General features: G+C 44.1%; 1 protein-coding gene across 8 annotated transcripts in view; it reads right to left on the bottom strand.

Annotated features, from left to right (window-relative positions):
• The window catches only part of SASH1 (SAM and SH3 domain containing 1), a 233,739-nt gene that overhangs the window by 65,025 nt on the left and 152,101 nt on the right, over positions 1-16,613 (bottom strand). For all 8 annotated transcript variants that reach the window (XM_074333692.2, XM_019746922.3, XM_019746921.3 and 5 more), the window contains 2 exons: positions 2,789-2,829; positions 503-589 (listed from right to left, as the gene is read on the bottom strand). In XM_074333692.2, the coding sequence (XP_074189793.2) occupies positions 503-589; positions 2,789-2,829 (128 nt within the window). The remainder of the gene's footprint in view (positions 1-502; positions 590-2,788; positions 2,830-16,613) is intronic.

A 16,613-nucleotide genomic window follows, 5' to 3' on the forward strand; every position in this document is an offset into this window, starting at 1 on the left:
GCTGCCTTCACAAAGCAGCCTGAGTAAATTCCCATGATGTCAGACCATTAGACAGAGTTTCCAGGGGCAACAACCCCATAACCGTCCCTGCCACAGACAAGCATCAAAAGTTCCTAAGATTACAAAGGCCCCAAGTGGCAGGGCAGTAGGGAGAGTCCAAAACTAACAAATATTGGAATAGGTCTCAGCAAGTAAAGATCTTCCTGTGGTTGGTATGATGGAGAAAACTGAAGATTTGGTTTTCGCTGACAGATCTATGAAAAGAAAAGCCTGCCAACTCTTCCCATTTTGTTTGATTTAAAAAAAAAAAAAAAAAAAAAAAAAAAAATTCCTACTGGGATGAAGTTTGAAAGTAACGACAGGAATGTCAGACACGCGGAACATTCTATGGGCACATGCAATGAGTTATTCAAACTTGCAACATCCATTTAGATTAGAGGCACAGACTTCTTAACATTTGAGAGCTAAAAGGACCTACTGTCCACCAGCTGTGTTTCAGTACCTTTTGAAGTCTGCCTCATTATTCCTTTTTGGTTCTTTCGGAAGTTCTGCCAGAAATACTTATTTTTCTTCTTCCAATCTCCCTTTCCTTTAAAAAAGAAAAGAAGACACAAGCAATAAATTCATTAATAACAAAAGTAGCCTCTTCCTCATAATTCAAAGCTTGTAAGAATACTTTGATTTCACAAATAGGCAGTTTTTCTCTTTCAGTTCGTGAATGACTTGGAAATGCCTATAAAGCTGTTTAAAAGAAATGCAACTTTCCTAGCAGCAAGAAATGGTGCAGCAGAAATAAGATGAAAACTGAGGAAATATCAAAAAGGCAGGCGAAACATGCATTCTTATATTCTCTTTGATGTTTGCTTAACTAGCATGTCTAATTCTGCCTTGTCTTGTGGTATATTCCCCCCTTTTGGTCTCAGCCACAATTATTTCAGCTAAACCACAAATAGAATACTTTAAGAAGTAAATTTTGTTTCGTTGTGATTCCTGTTGCCGATCTACCCTTGTCTGATTTCTGTTACGCAGATTTAATGAAGAGGACAGAATGGTAGGTATGTACTGTGCACACTGGTCCACAGGGCTAGTTCCCGGGTCTGTGGGGTCATCTCACGCGTTTCTCTAAGGTGTGGAGTTTGTGTGGGTCTATGGCATGGGTGGGGCATGACCTCCACCACTCTGGCATTCCAGCTACCTGGTGACCTACGTAGAGCTTACCCAGGGCACAATGACAAGAAAAGAAGACTGCTGTGCTGCTCTAGCAACTCCCAACCGGGTCCCCGTCCTTCTCGTCTTCTCAGACTGTGCTGGGTAACTTTCAAGTGAAAACAAATTCTTGCGATAGCTGGACAGTTTTAATATCAGCAGGGTTCTGGTCATCGATAATATGTACAGGGAAAGGGCGTGCGTGAGTGACATGAGAGAGCAGAGTCGTCCTTGAAATAAAAGGAAGCAGCAGCATGATAGCCTCTTACGTAGACCTGGCTCCCTCAAAGCAGCAGCTTTGTCACCATTAGGTGTCTGGTTGCTCCACAGCCACTAGAAACAGAGCCCAGCAGAGAGGTGCCCTGTTGGTTTCCAGTCTAGCCTGGCGCTGCCAGGCAATGCTGCACAAAACAGACGTGTGGAAACCCCATCCACTATGTTCCCAGGCAAGGAAGGCCATCATTTGTCAGAAGAAGATGCCCTCATTTAAGTTCTGACAACCCCCAGAGCTACGGGACGGAACCAGAGACAGCTGGCCTGAGCGACTGCCTCTGTACTCAGAGTCTTGAAGGCAAGTTTGACAGGGTCTGCTGCCTTTGGGTTAAATACCACAGCAAATATCGGCCATGAAAGGTTAAAGCAGAAGCAGGATTCTTACTCATTCAACCCTTCTGGGGCAAGCTGGGAATATGATATAGTTCTCTGACTGCAAGCGATAACCCCTCTTCCCCCATTTTAATGGTTTTGAAATGGAGTGCAGCTTAAAAAAATAAATGAGAATAGCTAACATTGATTTAGCACTTAACTATATCTGGTTACTTTGCAATCTAATGGCATATCTCATTTAATACTCACAACGAACATATGATGTATTATTGTTCCCATTTAGTGAATAACAAAACCAAATGTTAGAGCGGCATCTAGGGCCGGTGCCCTAGGTCATAACTATGAAGTTGGCAGAGTCATGATGCAAATGCAAATCAAAGCCTGATTTGGGTTATGCTTCTAATCCCAATTACTTTGCCAGGCTCCTTCTGAATCAAACAGAAAAGATGTGACTAAATTAAGAGTGGATTTTATAATCAAGAAAATATGAAATCTGTAACACCTTCAAGGTGTATAATCTTTGATTCGGAAGTTCCAAATTGAAGAATTTATTAAGAAAATGATCAAGGGTAAGCTCAAGGATTTTTACTGTAACATCATTTCTCTGTGACAGAGAAAAGATTGGAAATGACTTAACTATTCAGCAAACAAGTGACTGGTTGATTAAATTATGGCACATCCAATATGATAATATATTATGCAGATGTAAGAATTTTTCTGTAAGGAATTCTCAATCGTGGGAAAAGGCTCAATTGAAAAAAATTATAATATGTAGAATATGATCTCAAGTATTAAAAAAAACACACAAATACTGAAAAAAAATGAGGAAAGCTGTACATCAAAATCTTAACAGTGTTTATTTGAGGGTAGAAGGATTCTTTGTGGTTTTTCTTTTCTCACATACTCACATGTTTTATAAAGTATTAAAAGAAAATAATTAATTTTAAATAGTTAAACCAAGGAAAGTGGTACTGACCTACAGAGCCGTCTTCTGAGTTTGACTTATGAAGAGGGTTCCTAGAAGGGAAAAACAAGTCTGATTACTAGGGGGACTTTGCCTTTGCAGAAATGATAACCACCACCACCACCCCCCCCAACTAGGGTGACTCAGCATCAATACTACTTAACAGAGCTAGGGACATTTTTATAGCATATTTACCAGAGGCCTTTTGTAGCCATCAGCTGCCTTTCTAGAAACACATTCATATACCATTTGTCTACACTTATTAAAGACTCACTGCAGGGTAAGACCTGTATTAAATGAAGGGGACAGGCTTCACTAGGTGACCGCTGAATTACCTTCTATTCCTGTGAACTATTAACTACCTGTGAAGTTATTGCCATTGAGAAGTCTCTTGTGTAAGTAGGAAAGAGAAGGCAAATAATAATGCAAGTAGAGACCTAGCACCACAAATGCCACTCAGGCCAGCAGGTAAGGTGGTCAGCTGCAGGAGAAATAATGGCAAGCAACAGGTGTTGGATGCCCCAAACACAGGGGGCAGCCAATAGGTAGGTCCTCCAGTGGGTGGGGGCACTATCCGTCTTGCTACACATTCTGATGTTCAAAGAGAAGCCAGAAATATGCATTTTTTTAAAAGGAGAGCTCCACATTTTTAAGTGATAGCAAATAATTCAATGTTTTTAAAAATGTGTCCAAGTTAATCAAGACATGTCTGGGCACCAGGTTTGGCGCACGCCCTGCCCCACCTTGGCTGTCAATGTGACTGCTGATACAGATGAACCCAAAAAACCTGAAAGGCAAACACAACCCCAAAGTAGGTAATCAAGCATTTCTCCAGAAAATACATAGACTTGCAATTTTTTCATTATGTTTACCCACTTTCTTCAAATTACCATACATTTTGAATAACTTATTCTCAGGTTTGCACTTCAGATCTTTTCGTTTTGTTAAGAGGTGCTTCTACTAGATATATCCTGCATTTCCTGCAGGACGCCAGCAGATGGCACTGTAGCTTCTTTATTCATCTTGGCTGTCAACGCGGGCGTAATTATTTTTAAATCGTCCCAAGTTCACAATCTAGATACTGGCCAAAGAATAGTAAGCTGATGTTTCATACGCATAAGGCTCCCCAAGTCATTAATTTGAAAGGGGGAAAATGACATTGTACGAAGTTTAATTTGGACTCAGTAAATTGTCCCCGCAAACAGAAGCTGGCAGAGCAGTGATGCGAAATGCCATCTCCTTTCTCCTTGAGACTGATGATAAAATTCATCCAGCAGGAGCAAAAATCAATGATGTAACCAAATTCCAAATTTGGATGGCAGCAGGTGGAAGGGGTCATTTACTGATCTCCTGGTGAGAGAAATTAATGCTCAGAAGTCAGTTCCAAAGAGGCCTCCTAGTAATAATACATCCCCTTCCAACCAGACACCATAGGCCTGAAAACACAGCCCTGGAAGCAGGTCGTCAGCCCTTTTCTGTCCATTTTCACTGTCAACAGGGTAAAAAGGATGGAAACTTCAGCATGGATTTCAATGAGTAGGAAGAAATAATGACATTCTGTTGCACTTTGAAAATCTCTTTAAACATTTAATAACCATCAAGTTCAGCATTTAAAGTCTCTGAACTCTATCTTAGTAAGAACCTTGTCATCAATAACCACTACTATTAGATCCCAAAGCTGCTTTCGTGCAACCCTTTTTCCTCAGGACCCCTAAACTACTTTAGCCTTTCCTGAAGGCCAAATTCACTTAAGAATATTCATAAGGAATTAATGAATTAGATTAAAACAACAATTTAAGAGACAGCATCCCCAGAACTTCACCAATTCCATTTGTCCTCTCAGTCTTCAGCAAATTCTGTTCAATTGCTTCGGCCCCATTTGTTTTCCTTCCCTCCCTCCCTCCCTGCCTTCCTGTCTCTCATTCATTCAATAAATATGTCTTCAGCTCCCATGATGAATCCAGCATCCTCAGGCACTGAGTGGTAAACAAGACAGGCAAAATTCCTATTATCTTGAAGCTAGGATGGGAGAGAGAAGCAATGTGGGGAGGGGGCTGCAGAGCAAGAAGTGGGGAGACCTTTAGATGGGATGGACAGAGAAGTCCTCTCTGAAGAGGTGACAGTTGAGCAGAGATGTAGATGATGAGCTGGGATGACACGCAGGCCCCCAACGGGGAAGACTGGGTAGGAAAGAGCGAAGGAGGGAAGCAAAAGAGGTCTACATTGGTCATGTTAAGTTTGAGGTGCTTACTGAACATCTCTGCGGAGACATTCGGGAGATAGTTGGATATGTGAGTTCACGAGAGTTTTTGAGGACTGGTAATAGGAAGGTGGAAGCCACTTGTACACTGAAAGCTTGGAGGCCAACTGAACATAATGAAGAGAAGCTGTATGAAGGCTGAGCTCAGGGACAATCCAATTTGGGGGGGTCAGGAAAAGGAGGTGAAGCAGGCAATGGGACTTACAGGGAGTGGTCAGTGGGGAGAAGGAAAACCAGGAGAGCACCCTTTACCTTTTCCAGCTAGGATACATTAAAATCAGCTTTATACTAATTTTACTACTGGCACAAAAGCCATACAGGGTAAATTCCAGGTTGCTCTATTTTCTTTTCTATTGAGTCTATTGTTTCACAGAGAAAGCCTCAGAAGACCATAGAGATGGAGAAACTACTAGCAAAGGGTCAAAATTAAATTCTTCACATTTGTATAGAATTCTTAAAGAAAAGGCTCTCACTGGCCCTCCCATCACAGAGAGGGATTATCAGGGAGACCTGAGAGTGATAACTTGTCTAAGCTCACAGAGCTGGGCAAGGATCTAACTGAGTTTAGAAGTCAACGCTCTGACTTGAGAGTTCAATGCCTCGTCCACTTCAGCATACATTTCTCATTTACGTAACAGAAATTACATTATATTATATACTGGCCCTGTTCTTGCGTAAATACTCAGAAGACGTTATGAAGCTAGAGCATGTTCTCAACACCAAATTTGAACGTGGCCTATTTATTTAATAACACTAAGTTATTTCAACAACACTTTTCAGGATTTGGTTGTGTTGCAAGTTCCATGACCTTCTTATTTGCCTGTCGAGGGAAAGGAGGCCAACTAATGTGGCTCGAATTCATTTTTCTTCTGATGTCTATTTATAGTCTAAGGTACGTCCAGGCAAAGACAACTCTATCTCACTGTTACATACTTAGTCTGGCACACCAGGAAAGTAGAATGAATGCCCAAGTACAAAGGAATTCCTACAGTAGACTTCATGTTTTTATTTTGATGAACTGTCCAGAAACTTCATTATAACCAAAAGAGAGAGAGAGAGAGAGAGAGAGAGAGAGAGAAAAGAAGGAAGGAAAGAAAAAAAAAGAAAAACGTATAACCCAGTTGAGAAAGGAACATGTGTTATATGTTACTGGAAAACCTATACTTAAGAGATTTTTAAGTTTCTTTATCGTGAGTCTCCGGAAATGCACTTCTCCATTAGTTTCTTTCCTGCTGAATTTTGTTTGAATCAGGGCTTTTGCTGTGTCTGGGTCTTTTCCTGCATCGTCCCAGGCCTGCCAAGACAGTCCCCAAAGCCAGAAGCATTTTCTTCAAGAAGTAGAAAAAGGACTGAGACATCTGTGCTACTGAATTGTGCATGGGCAGGGGGAGGTGGAAGGAAAAAGGGTCGAGGGGCTTTTTCGTAGTTAATATTTTCTTTTTCTTTATGACTTACATAGATATTACTAACTACTCACATTCGTATTTTGCATATTTAGTGACAAATCATTTTGTGTGAAAGAGGTAATTCCTTAATTTAGTATTACTATCCTTTGGGTATCAAAGATATTTTTCATCATAGGAGCATGTCTCTTCTATTTAATAGAAATACGTATGAAACCAAATTCCATTCACACTACCTGTTGTCTGTAAAAATTCAAGGCTCAGCCCCTTTCCCAGCCACAGGACCAGGACTTGGGGGAGGCTACAGACAGCATGGGAGGTGCTCACTCCCGGGGTCGGATGGGTGCAAGGAGCGAGTGCTCCCCTTAAATTTCGCACCTCACCCGCCTGTGCCTCTCTGGCTTTCCCCTAGAGACCGGGCCCTTCACAGCCAATAGCTGCTGGACTTCATACAGGTGGTACAGTTTAGCTTTGCAAACTCACTGGTTGGGATTGAAAGTAATCCTATTGCCAAAATCTGGCATACTGTTAGAACTCTCTGGATATTTAGTATCAGTGACAATGTTGGTGGCATTTTGTCACTCTAGTGAAAACAATCCCCACAGAGGCATTTTCTTTAATTTCACAGTATATTCCCAGCCTGTACCGTGTGGCTTTTTGTTACAAGGTCACCTTCATACATGATCAAGGCAGGTGTCGGAAGTACCAAATCCAGGGCAATGGCCTCACACAGCACAGGTAAGTGTCCACATACACACTCAGGAGTGCGGCACACCTGTGGTGGCACTACCACACATCTAAGCCATGCTTTCTTATGTGAAGTGATGATGGTGACAACAGCGCCTCCCTGAATGGACAGTTAGAAGAATTACACAAGACGCTGAATGTAAAGAGCTGAGCACAGTGCCTGGCACTCGGTAAACTCCCAGAAACGTGACCTCTTGTAACTGTTCGCTGGGGCATTGTCACCGCATCTCCTATTCTAGACGCCAGCAGTTTCTATACCGCCAAGCTTCCTCCTGTTTATTTTCTTAAACATTAACTTCCCACAAATAATTTGGAGGAACATAATAATTCCTCTTCCGCTTCTCCAATGAACTTTGTATAAGCAATTCATGTTTTTCTCAAAATTAAAAAAAAAAAACACACAGCAATGATTGAACATGATGTCAACTGCTTTTTATCCACTTTTCAGCAGAATATGACTCCCATTTGCTTATGTCCTTGTATTCCTTAAGCAGCAAGAACTGTACCAAGTTAACTTATTGTGTGTAGCACACATGGTGTATACGAAATGATTTTTTCTTGACGGTGAGTAGCTTTTTGATACAGACACATATTGTGAGCAGTGGTTTAGATCCACCAATCGTGTAATATTAACTCTCCAAAAGAAACGGCAGTTAGGTGTGGATGTTGCCTCAAAATAAGAATACCAACCAATCTTTAATTCCGATTTGAAGAGGACCCTCTTACCACACAAATCAAATTTCTCACACTTGCAAAGTACTCTGAGGACATTAAAAAAGTTCAAAATTGCCAGCCATGACTTTTGGCATTTTCAACCTTTTTCTGCCCCATCCCCTTTTTATAACATCATTGGTGTAAAACTGCCATCAGAATCACTGTAGGTGGGCCTAGTCCTTCGATACAGGATGTCTCAGAAGGAGCATCTGACTCAGAAAACTAGACAGCAAGAGCCAAGGTAGGTATGAAATTTTACTCCTAGCAACAATCATTTTTGTTATCCTTCTGCCTCCTGCTAATTATATTAGTTATATGAAAGTTGTGGGTATCTAAACATGATCTCTCTGCTGCAAATCCTTTTTTTTTAAAACATTAACTCCCTGCAAATAGTTGGGATAGACATATGAGGTTTGACAATTAAGTTCTTGAATTCATCCCAGAAAAAGTGCTATGTACTTCACTGCTGAATATCACTATGGTCACCTTCGAAGGGCTCCCCTTGGGAAGCTATAAGCTATGAGCTATTTACCAATGCCAGTGCCTAGTCCACCCTTCAAAGCAATTTTGGAACTCTTTTTCTGGAATGGCCATCAGAGCTGTCGTCATATTACCTTTGATGTCCTGAATGCCATAAAAATGTCCCCCTTTCAATATTTCCTTTATCTTCAGGTAAAGAAAGAAGTCATTGGGGGCCAGGTCAGGTGAGTAGGGAGGATATTTCAATACAGTTATTTGTTTACTGGCTAAAAACTCCGTCCCAGACAGTGCCGTGTGAGCTGGTGCATTGTCGTGATGCAAGTGCCGTGAATTGTTGGCGAAAAGTTCAGGTTGTCTAACTTTTTCATGAAGCCTTTTCAGCACTTCCAAATAGCAAACTTGGTTAACTATTTGTCAGTTGGTACAAATTCATAATGAATAATCCCTCTGATATCAAAAAAAGGTGAGCAATAGCATTGCAACAAGGTCACGAACTTAATTGTCAGACCTCGTAGTGATTCCTCTTCCACTTTTCAATTGCACTTCACAAAGGCAATCCATGTTTATCTTAGAATTTAAAAAACACATACACACCCCAATGATTTAACATGATGTCACCATGGAGACGTGTGTGCAGCTGACTGGTATGCAGATGTGCATAACATCTCCAGTGTTTTCCTAAGGAAGCTGCCTGGCACAATGGCTCCAAACGTGGGTACTGGGGTCCAACCACCTGGGTTCAAAGCCCAGCTCCACCGTGTACTAACTAGTAACTTTGGACAAGTTACTTAGTCCAATTGAAGGCCAGTTTACTGCTAGGCAAAATATAGATGATAATAATACCAATTACATAGTTTTTCCTAGAGGTTTCAGTGAATTATGACTTGCATGGTATTTAGAACATGCCTGCACATGCTTACACAACAACAAAAAGCTAGGGATTGTGACAGCTGACCTTTTCTTTCAACCAGCTCTCCCTACGGAGACAAGTCTTAGTCCTGAAAATGTACTTCAGTGTCTCAACATGAAAGAGGTTGGTTCTGTGGCAGCTCGGGGGTGGCCAACAAGCTGCCCAGGCCAAGACAAGGCTGCACCCCTGTTGAATCTAAAACTCCTGCACAAAGGTGCATTGAGAGAGATCTGTGGCCTTTCATTCACCAACTGATAACTTGTATCGAAAGTTAATGATGCAGGACACTGGCAGAAGTTTAAGAGTTCCATGCCTGAAAAGCAGCCAAGAGCCATCTCTGCACAATGGAGGCCCAGGGCCTGTTCGTGTCCAGGCCACAGCTTCACTCAGGCCAGGACTACACACAGAGCAGAAGTGCAAAGCCCATCGACACAGGCTCGGCCAGGGAGAATCAAAGCTGGGCTCGCGTATACTCATCCTCCAACATTTCCGAAAAGCCTCTCCGTGGGTCTTCTCTTTTCTATTTGGGTCATAATATTCTCCATTTGTGACTCATGGGTCTGAACTGCCTAAGAAGTAGATAAACACTTGCTGTACGGATGCCAGCTTTGATGCAGATGGTACCACTGAAGGTAGCAGCATGGATCTCAGCACTGAGAGGTTATACCGTTTCCCCGAAAATAAGACCTAGCCGGACCATCAGCTCTAAGGCGTCTTTTGGAGCAAAAATTAATATAAGACCCGGTCTTATATTATGTTATATGATATAAGAATGGGTCTATATATTATATTGTATTGTATTATATTATATTATATCATATTATATCATATTATATCATATCATATATTATATTATATTACATTATATTATATTATGTTACATATTATATTATATATTATACCCCATCTTATGTTAAAATAAGACCGGGTCTTATATTAATTTTTGCTCCAAAAGATGCATTAGAGCTGATGGTCCGGCTAGGTCTTATTTTCGGGGAAACGTGATAAATGCCTTCCCAACTCCTTCAAAGTCAGTCACTGATCTTCCAAAAATCCCCAGGATGTACTACAGGGCATACCGTATTACTGTACACGTTAAATTCTTATAATGAGGCATTGGCAACTGGTAAGTCTCATATAAAAACAACCAACAATGATTTCTTATTTGGGATTTATTTTTTGGTATAGATAATGAAGCCCTGGGCAGCCTGCTGACACATGTACACACAGCCCACACCTTCCACGAGGTTACGGTATAACTGGGTACATTATATGGACATGCTACAAGACAGCAACGGTTCAGTGAGTGGTTATAGCAGGCAAGGCCAGTTGCCTCCATTTCCATATCCATGATCATCTTCTTCTTTACTAAAAGAAGCCCGATTTTGTTTGGGTGGCAGTGTACCCTGTTAAATACCCACCTCCCCCACAGTCCCTTGCAGCTAGCTAGTGACGCCAGGTCTGCATCTGCCCGAGAAGATATAACTGGAACTTTACAGTGGGGGGTTTCTGGGAAAGCCAGTGTTTTCCTAAGGAACAGGACTGACTCAGTTTTCACATGTCTTTTGCCTGATGCCCTTTCCCTTGGTCCTGCCTGAAACATGGGCACAATGCCTAAGCAGTCATCATTTTCTCATAGGGAAGAGAGTTACATACTGAGGATAATGGAGGAGAGGAGATAATTCCTTGGGCAATTGTACGAGCCTTGAGATACCTATGTCTAGACTCCTTGGTGTGTGAAACAAACATGCCCCCATTTGTCTCAATACTGAGGTCAGGTTTCCGTTACACATAACTGAATATAATCCCAACAGATTCAGTGCTTAGGAAGTAAAAATGACCAACTTCTACAAAGCACTGGGTCTTGGTGTACCAAGCACATTCATATAAAAGTCACCATATTGCAAGCTCACGGAGACCCTGAAAAGAACTAGCCTCATTATACAGATGAAGACACTGAGGTCTGGAGTATTCATGTAGGTGACTTCTCCAATTCTAAGTCACAGATCTGGGGCTTAAATTCAGCTCTTCTGACACCCAGACCAATGTTTCTCCCAGGAAAATACCAGATTCATGAGGGCAAGGGCCTCTCACTATATTGACAGAGCCAGGCACAATACTTGAATCCAAAGCCAAAACACGCTGTGTTTTCTCTAATTACTGGCACTGAAAGTACAATTGAAATTTGTGACGTGGCCATTGGAGTCTGCAACCCCAGGTCAAGCTTTATCTTTTGATGTTCCCTCCACAGGCAAGCAAACTAAAGTGTTAAAAAAAAAAAAATCAAAAGGCCTTGATCTCCTCCTATTCATTCTTCGTTTGGTGTAACCAGTAAAAACTTAAATGCCTTCCTTTGATGGCCTGGGTGTGAACTTTAAATTTTAGTTAGGTCTTTATTATCTTAACAATTACTGAATTTTCAAAAGCAAAATAAAACAGGGTTTTAGTACAGTTTTTACCACAAAAGCTAGTTTTTATCACATGAGAAAAAAAATTAAAAAACTATAAGCAGCGTTGTTGACGTTTTTTAATGGCTGCTACTTATTCTGTAAATGGAGCAAAATTATTCCTTCCATTTCCACTTTTTTATTGTGTATGTGTAATAAATATGTGGTCCAGGAACGGCTTTTCTGGAAGGAAATGTGGCTGAGCGTTGAGGCTGGCTGGCTTACTGGGAAGGGCGTGCCGTGCCCCTGGAAGGCAGCTTGGTGATCAGTATGTGACGCAGGCCCCAGCTCAAGAACAGTGTGAGAAAGGACTGCCACTCTGCCTGGTACACACTGCACACAGGGTAATTTATCCCAGAGGACCACGTTGGCACAGTAAGGAAAGCTGGCCTTTGATATTCTTATCAAATTTGCATGGACCTGCAGGGAAAGCCAGGCTGCAAAGAGCCCCTATCAGCCTCGGCCTCGGGGTGGGGAAAGGAAGAGGAGATGGGAGGAAAAGAGGCTCCATTCAACTATCTTCTCTGTCTGTTTCCATGGCAATGGCTCTGGAAGCTGGTCAGAACTTTCTCAGTGGAAACAAACAGCGGCTCCCATTCACCACTGCCCAAGCCACACTGGCCACACTGGCTGCTGTGCTGTCTGGAGGCAGAAGAACCCGGGAAGGGACGTGGGGGCTGGGGCTGCCGGGCATTCTTCTGTCAGCTGCTCTGAGGGCAGCAGGGGAGTTGGTGAAGCCACCTCTGAAGGCCAAAGCTGGAGGAGCTACGGGCATAGGAGACCCTTTCGAGCCTCACTGGTGACATGCTGGAGGCACAGTGACTGGCCAACTCCAGGACATGACTGTGGGAGCCGCCTGCCTGCCTGCCCGACATGTCCTGGTGGCAGCACAGAGGGCTGGGTCCTTTCCACGGCAGCCACTGTCATAGCTACTTCAGCCTTTCTTTTGTTTTATTCTGTTTTCACTTTTAATTTCTTCAGAAACAGCTGATAGACATTTTTACGTTATGAATACTATAAAAACGGGAACTCCTGCTTTCCTGTCATCTCAAATGTTATTATTTTGAGGTATGATTGACATGTAACCTTGTTAGTTTCAGGTGTACACCACAATGATTGCATATTTGTATATATTGCAAAATCATCACCACACTAAGTCTAGTTAATATCCGTCACCATTCTGATCTCTTAAATTCCCACGCATTTCCTCTATCCCATCCACACACCCTCCACCTTTGCACCCACGCAGCGGCTCTCTGTCCTCTCGTCATCCCTCTGGCTGGTCTCACTTTGCTTCACAGCTTTCCCCCTTCTGATCCCATGGCTTTATCTGAAGGGACACACCAGTACCCGCTGGAGCAGAAGCTGAGAGCTTCAAGCCAACAGACGAGAAATGGGTTTGACCAGTGATTCCTAACAGCAGGCAAGCTGCTTTAGAGCCTCGTGGGGAACTTGTTCAGGGCTCCAGAATCCCACGTCTCGAGAAGCCAACTCTGCGCTTTGGCGAGGCCTGAAGGTCTTTTCAACAAGCTCTCCGGCTTACTCTGAGACTGGGAAAACACACCCCCACCCTCCCCTCTTCATCCCTCCATAAACTTCCACCTCAAGACCTCCCAAATACAGACAATAGCATTACGAGGAAGATTTCAGAAAAGAATCCAGAACACAGTAAGATAAAACGCACAGCCAATATTCTTCAAGGATAGTCCTGACTCTAAGGTTTTACTTAGACAAAGCTTTTAGACAAGTGGTTGGGGGCCGGGTTTAATCTTGACTACCACGTGTCCATCCCCAGTGCCTGGCACGTGGGAGCCACTCCTTAAGGACAGGATGAAGGAATGAGCCAGTAGACGAAGAATTTTAAAAGCAGAACCATTATAAAGGCTCTGAAAAGTTCCAGACTTTTAGCATCTCTCTCTTTTCCCACTGGTCTCCTTGCCTCCTGGGGAACACCTGGTCCCACCTCCTCACACTGACAATGGTCCCTCTAACATACAAAACCCACCACTAGGCAACTCCTAAGCTGCTCCCTCAAGCTGGCCCTTGGGCTCCACTGACAGAGCCACGTGTCCACACCCAAAGCATACTCACACGCATTCGCACATCTTATGACTGCCTGGAATTCCCTTCCCCTCCATTTTTGTCTAAGAAGCTGCCCAATTATCCCTCTGGTTCTTACTCCTTTGGGAGCCAGTGGTGGGTCTGTAGTCTGTCAATTTAGCACAGCCGGATTATGTTTCCCAGAATTCCATTCCCTGCACAGTTCCAGGTCAGTGTGAGATGCAGTAAGCAGAAGTAGAATACGAGCCATTTTCTTTCTATGTGTCAAGGTCATGGCAGGGCATAGCTGACACATGTCATCACATGTTCCCTGGGTCACTGGGTGGCATGGGGTAGCAGCTGGGCCCACAGTGCTTGCAGTCCTGCCAAGTCCCCTCCTTGGGCTCTTTCAGTCCTGGGCCTGTGGCTTGTCCTACTCCTGAGGAAGGAAGGAAGGAAGGAAGGAAGGAAGGAAGGAAGGAAGGAAGGAAGGAAGGAAGGAAGGAAGGAAACTTCTTCTGCAGGTTCCTTGCACCATTAAAGGCAGAGGCTTCCTTGGAGGTGATGAGAGATGATGTGGGTTTCAGCCCATCCTCATAGGCAGCAGTTTGTCCTCTTTCCCCACTTCCCTGCATCTCTTTTTCCCGTTGTAAATGCTAGTCCTGTTGCCTTCAGGCCACATCATCAGACACAGAAGGAATAGCATCACCTGGGCTGTGGAACCAGCCCCCACAAATGCAGAAGGTCAACATGCTATAATAACATCATCTTAATGTCTGCCTCTCCTACAGACCCTGACTGACACAGAATCTATATGGTTCCCGGCCCCACGCTTGTCCTCCAGGAGCTAACTGTCACTCCCCCAGCAGGTCCTTTGCTTTGTACTCACATAGCATTATGTCCTTGTGCCATGTCTTCTTTAGGCTGCAGGAGAACAGCTAACTCTGTTATCCTATTCATCTTTCCAGGGCCTAGCACACCCATCCTTACAACAGAAACTTGAAAAAGGTTTATTCAGTTAAACTTCATTAGCTGCCTAGCCCATCACCGGTCTTTCCTAAGCATGTATCTGTCCTTGCGTGGTCCTTGTGATCGAGTCTATGACAGAAGGCCTGGCCCTGGCAGATAAACAGGTTTAGATCGGAACTCCACCTCTGCCTCACCCAAGGTTGTGATCAGGATCTTGGTAAGTGACGTAGTCTTTCTAAATGCTGGTTTCCTCAACCGCAGACTACCATTTACTTTACAGTCTTGTTAGGAGGATTTATAGAGAAGTTGTAGGTATGGGTCTTCCCTGATTCCTGCCAGGAGAGGAATGTTATTTATTTACTGAGAGTCTCCCTCCCGCCCCCGCCCCCCTTCCTGGCCCAATATTCCGATCACATGCCCTGCAGGAGAGAGAATAACCAGCGGCCACCTTGGATACTAAATACCTCCAGGCCGTCGCATCTGTCTCCAGCAGTCCCACAGGAAGGATGCAGCCCCAGCGTGTGGACTCAAGCCGGGCTGGGTCAGCTGGAGGCTCACTCACCAGACGGAGCTAAGGGCTACACAGTTTTCAGAGGGGAACAGCTGAGGTGGAGAATTCTGGCACAGCTGCTCCTGCCCTGAGCCCCTGCACTCTGGAATGCTGAGCCCCTCAAATATGCTGTGTGACGGAGCGCACACGTGTGCAGACACAGATCCGCCTGCACAAACACATACCTCAGCAGGCTGCCACTGCACACGCTCGGTGACAATGTGGCTGTCTCCTAGTCTCCCCCTCTTTGGAGCATGGAAAGGAAAGCTCAGGTGGGAATGGCATATTTTAAGTAGCCATCAACGAGCTCTGTATGTGGTACCATCTAATGAGACAAGATGAAAACTACAGTGACACTGCCATCACCATGGGCAGTGCCCTATATTCTAGAGGTGGGGACATAGGGAGTGAAATGTGGGCACCTATCCTATGCCAGGCAGCGTGCTAGGCATTTTACACAGCGACCTTCGGAAAGAGCTTTTATTGTGCATGTTTCATGGATTAGGAACATGAGGCTTAGAATTTCAATTCCACAATTAGCAGAGCTTCAAAGGTTCTGCCCAACACAACGCTGACACAGTGACAGCACAGCAGCCTATGTGGCTAGTCCACGTAGAACTGGCAGGTTCTACGTGGCCAAAGGGCACACTTTGGACCAGGCTGGAAGGAAACCTGGAGACCAACTGCCTCAAACTCACCACTGTGTAACTGAGCCGAAGCCCTGAGGGCTGATGCGCTGCAGATGACCAATCACAGATGGGGAGCGCACGGAGAGCTCCAGCCCCCTGGACAGTGACCTTGACCTTGTGCCTACCGGCCTGACAGATGGCTACTGGTACACTGATTAAAGCAAAAGAGTACATCGTATACACACTAGTGCCTGGCTCTTGGTGCAGCCCACTTATTTTCTGACACCTACGCTTGCTGTGCTGCCGTATTTGCCACCCAGGTGAGCCTGAGGGATCAGACAATGGTAGCCCCTGTCGCCTGGTGCTGCTCTAACAAGCACGAGCACCCACCTCTCTTTCCTAGGAGGGCACTGGTCACTCAGCGAAGGCACATCCACCTGAACTGGGCCGAAATGCCTCGTGAGCTATTCTGAAGGACATGCCTTCACATGGCTTCCTCACGCCGGTGCACACGTGCACAATCCCCATGGGAAAAACCTGGTGTTCCCCTCTCCACCCACAGCCCTGCCACAAACAGGATGTGGAAACAGGATGCATTCGTCGCAGCTCCAGGCATGGCTTGACCTGGATTTCCTAGCAAACTCTTAGACCTCATGAGCCAAATCTCACTGAATCTGGTCTGTTCGTA

The sequence above is a fragment of the Rhinolophus sinicus genome, chromosome 2 (genome assembly GCF_057876585.1).
Source record: "Rhinolophus sinicus isolate RSI-liver-muscle chromosome 2, RSI-T2T, whole genome shotgun sequence".
Lineage (NCBI taxonomy): Eukaryota > Metazoa > Chordata > Mammalia > Chiroptera > Rhinolophidae > Rhinolophus > Rhinolophus sinicus.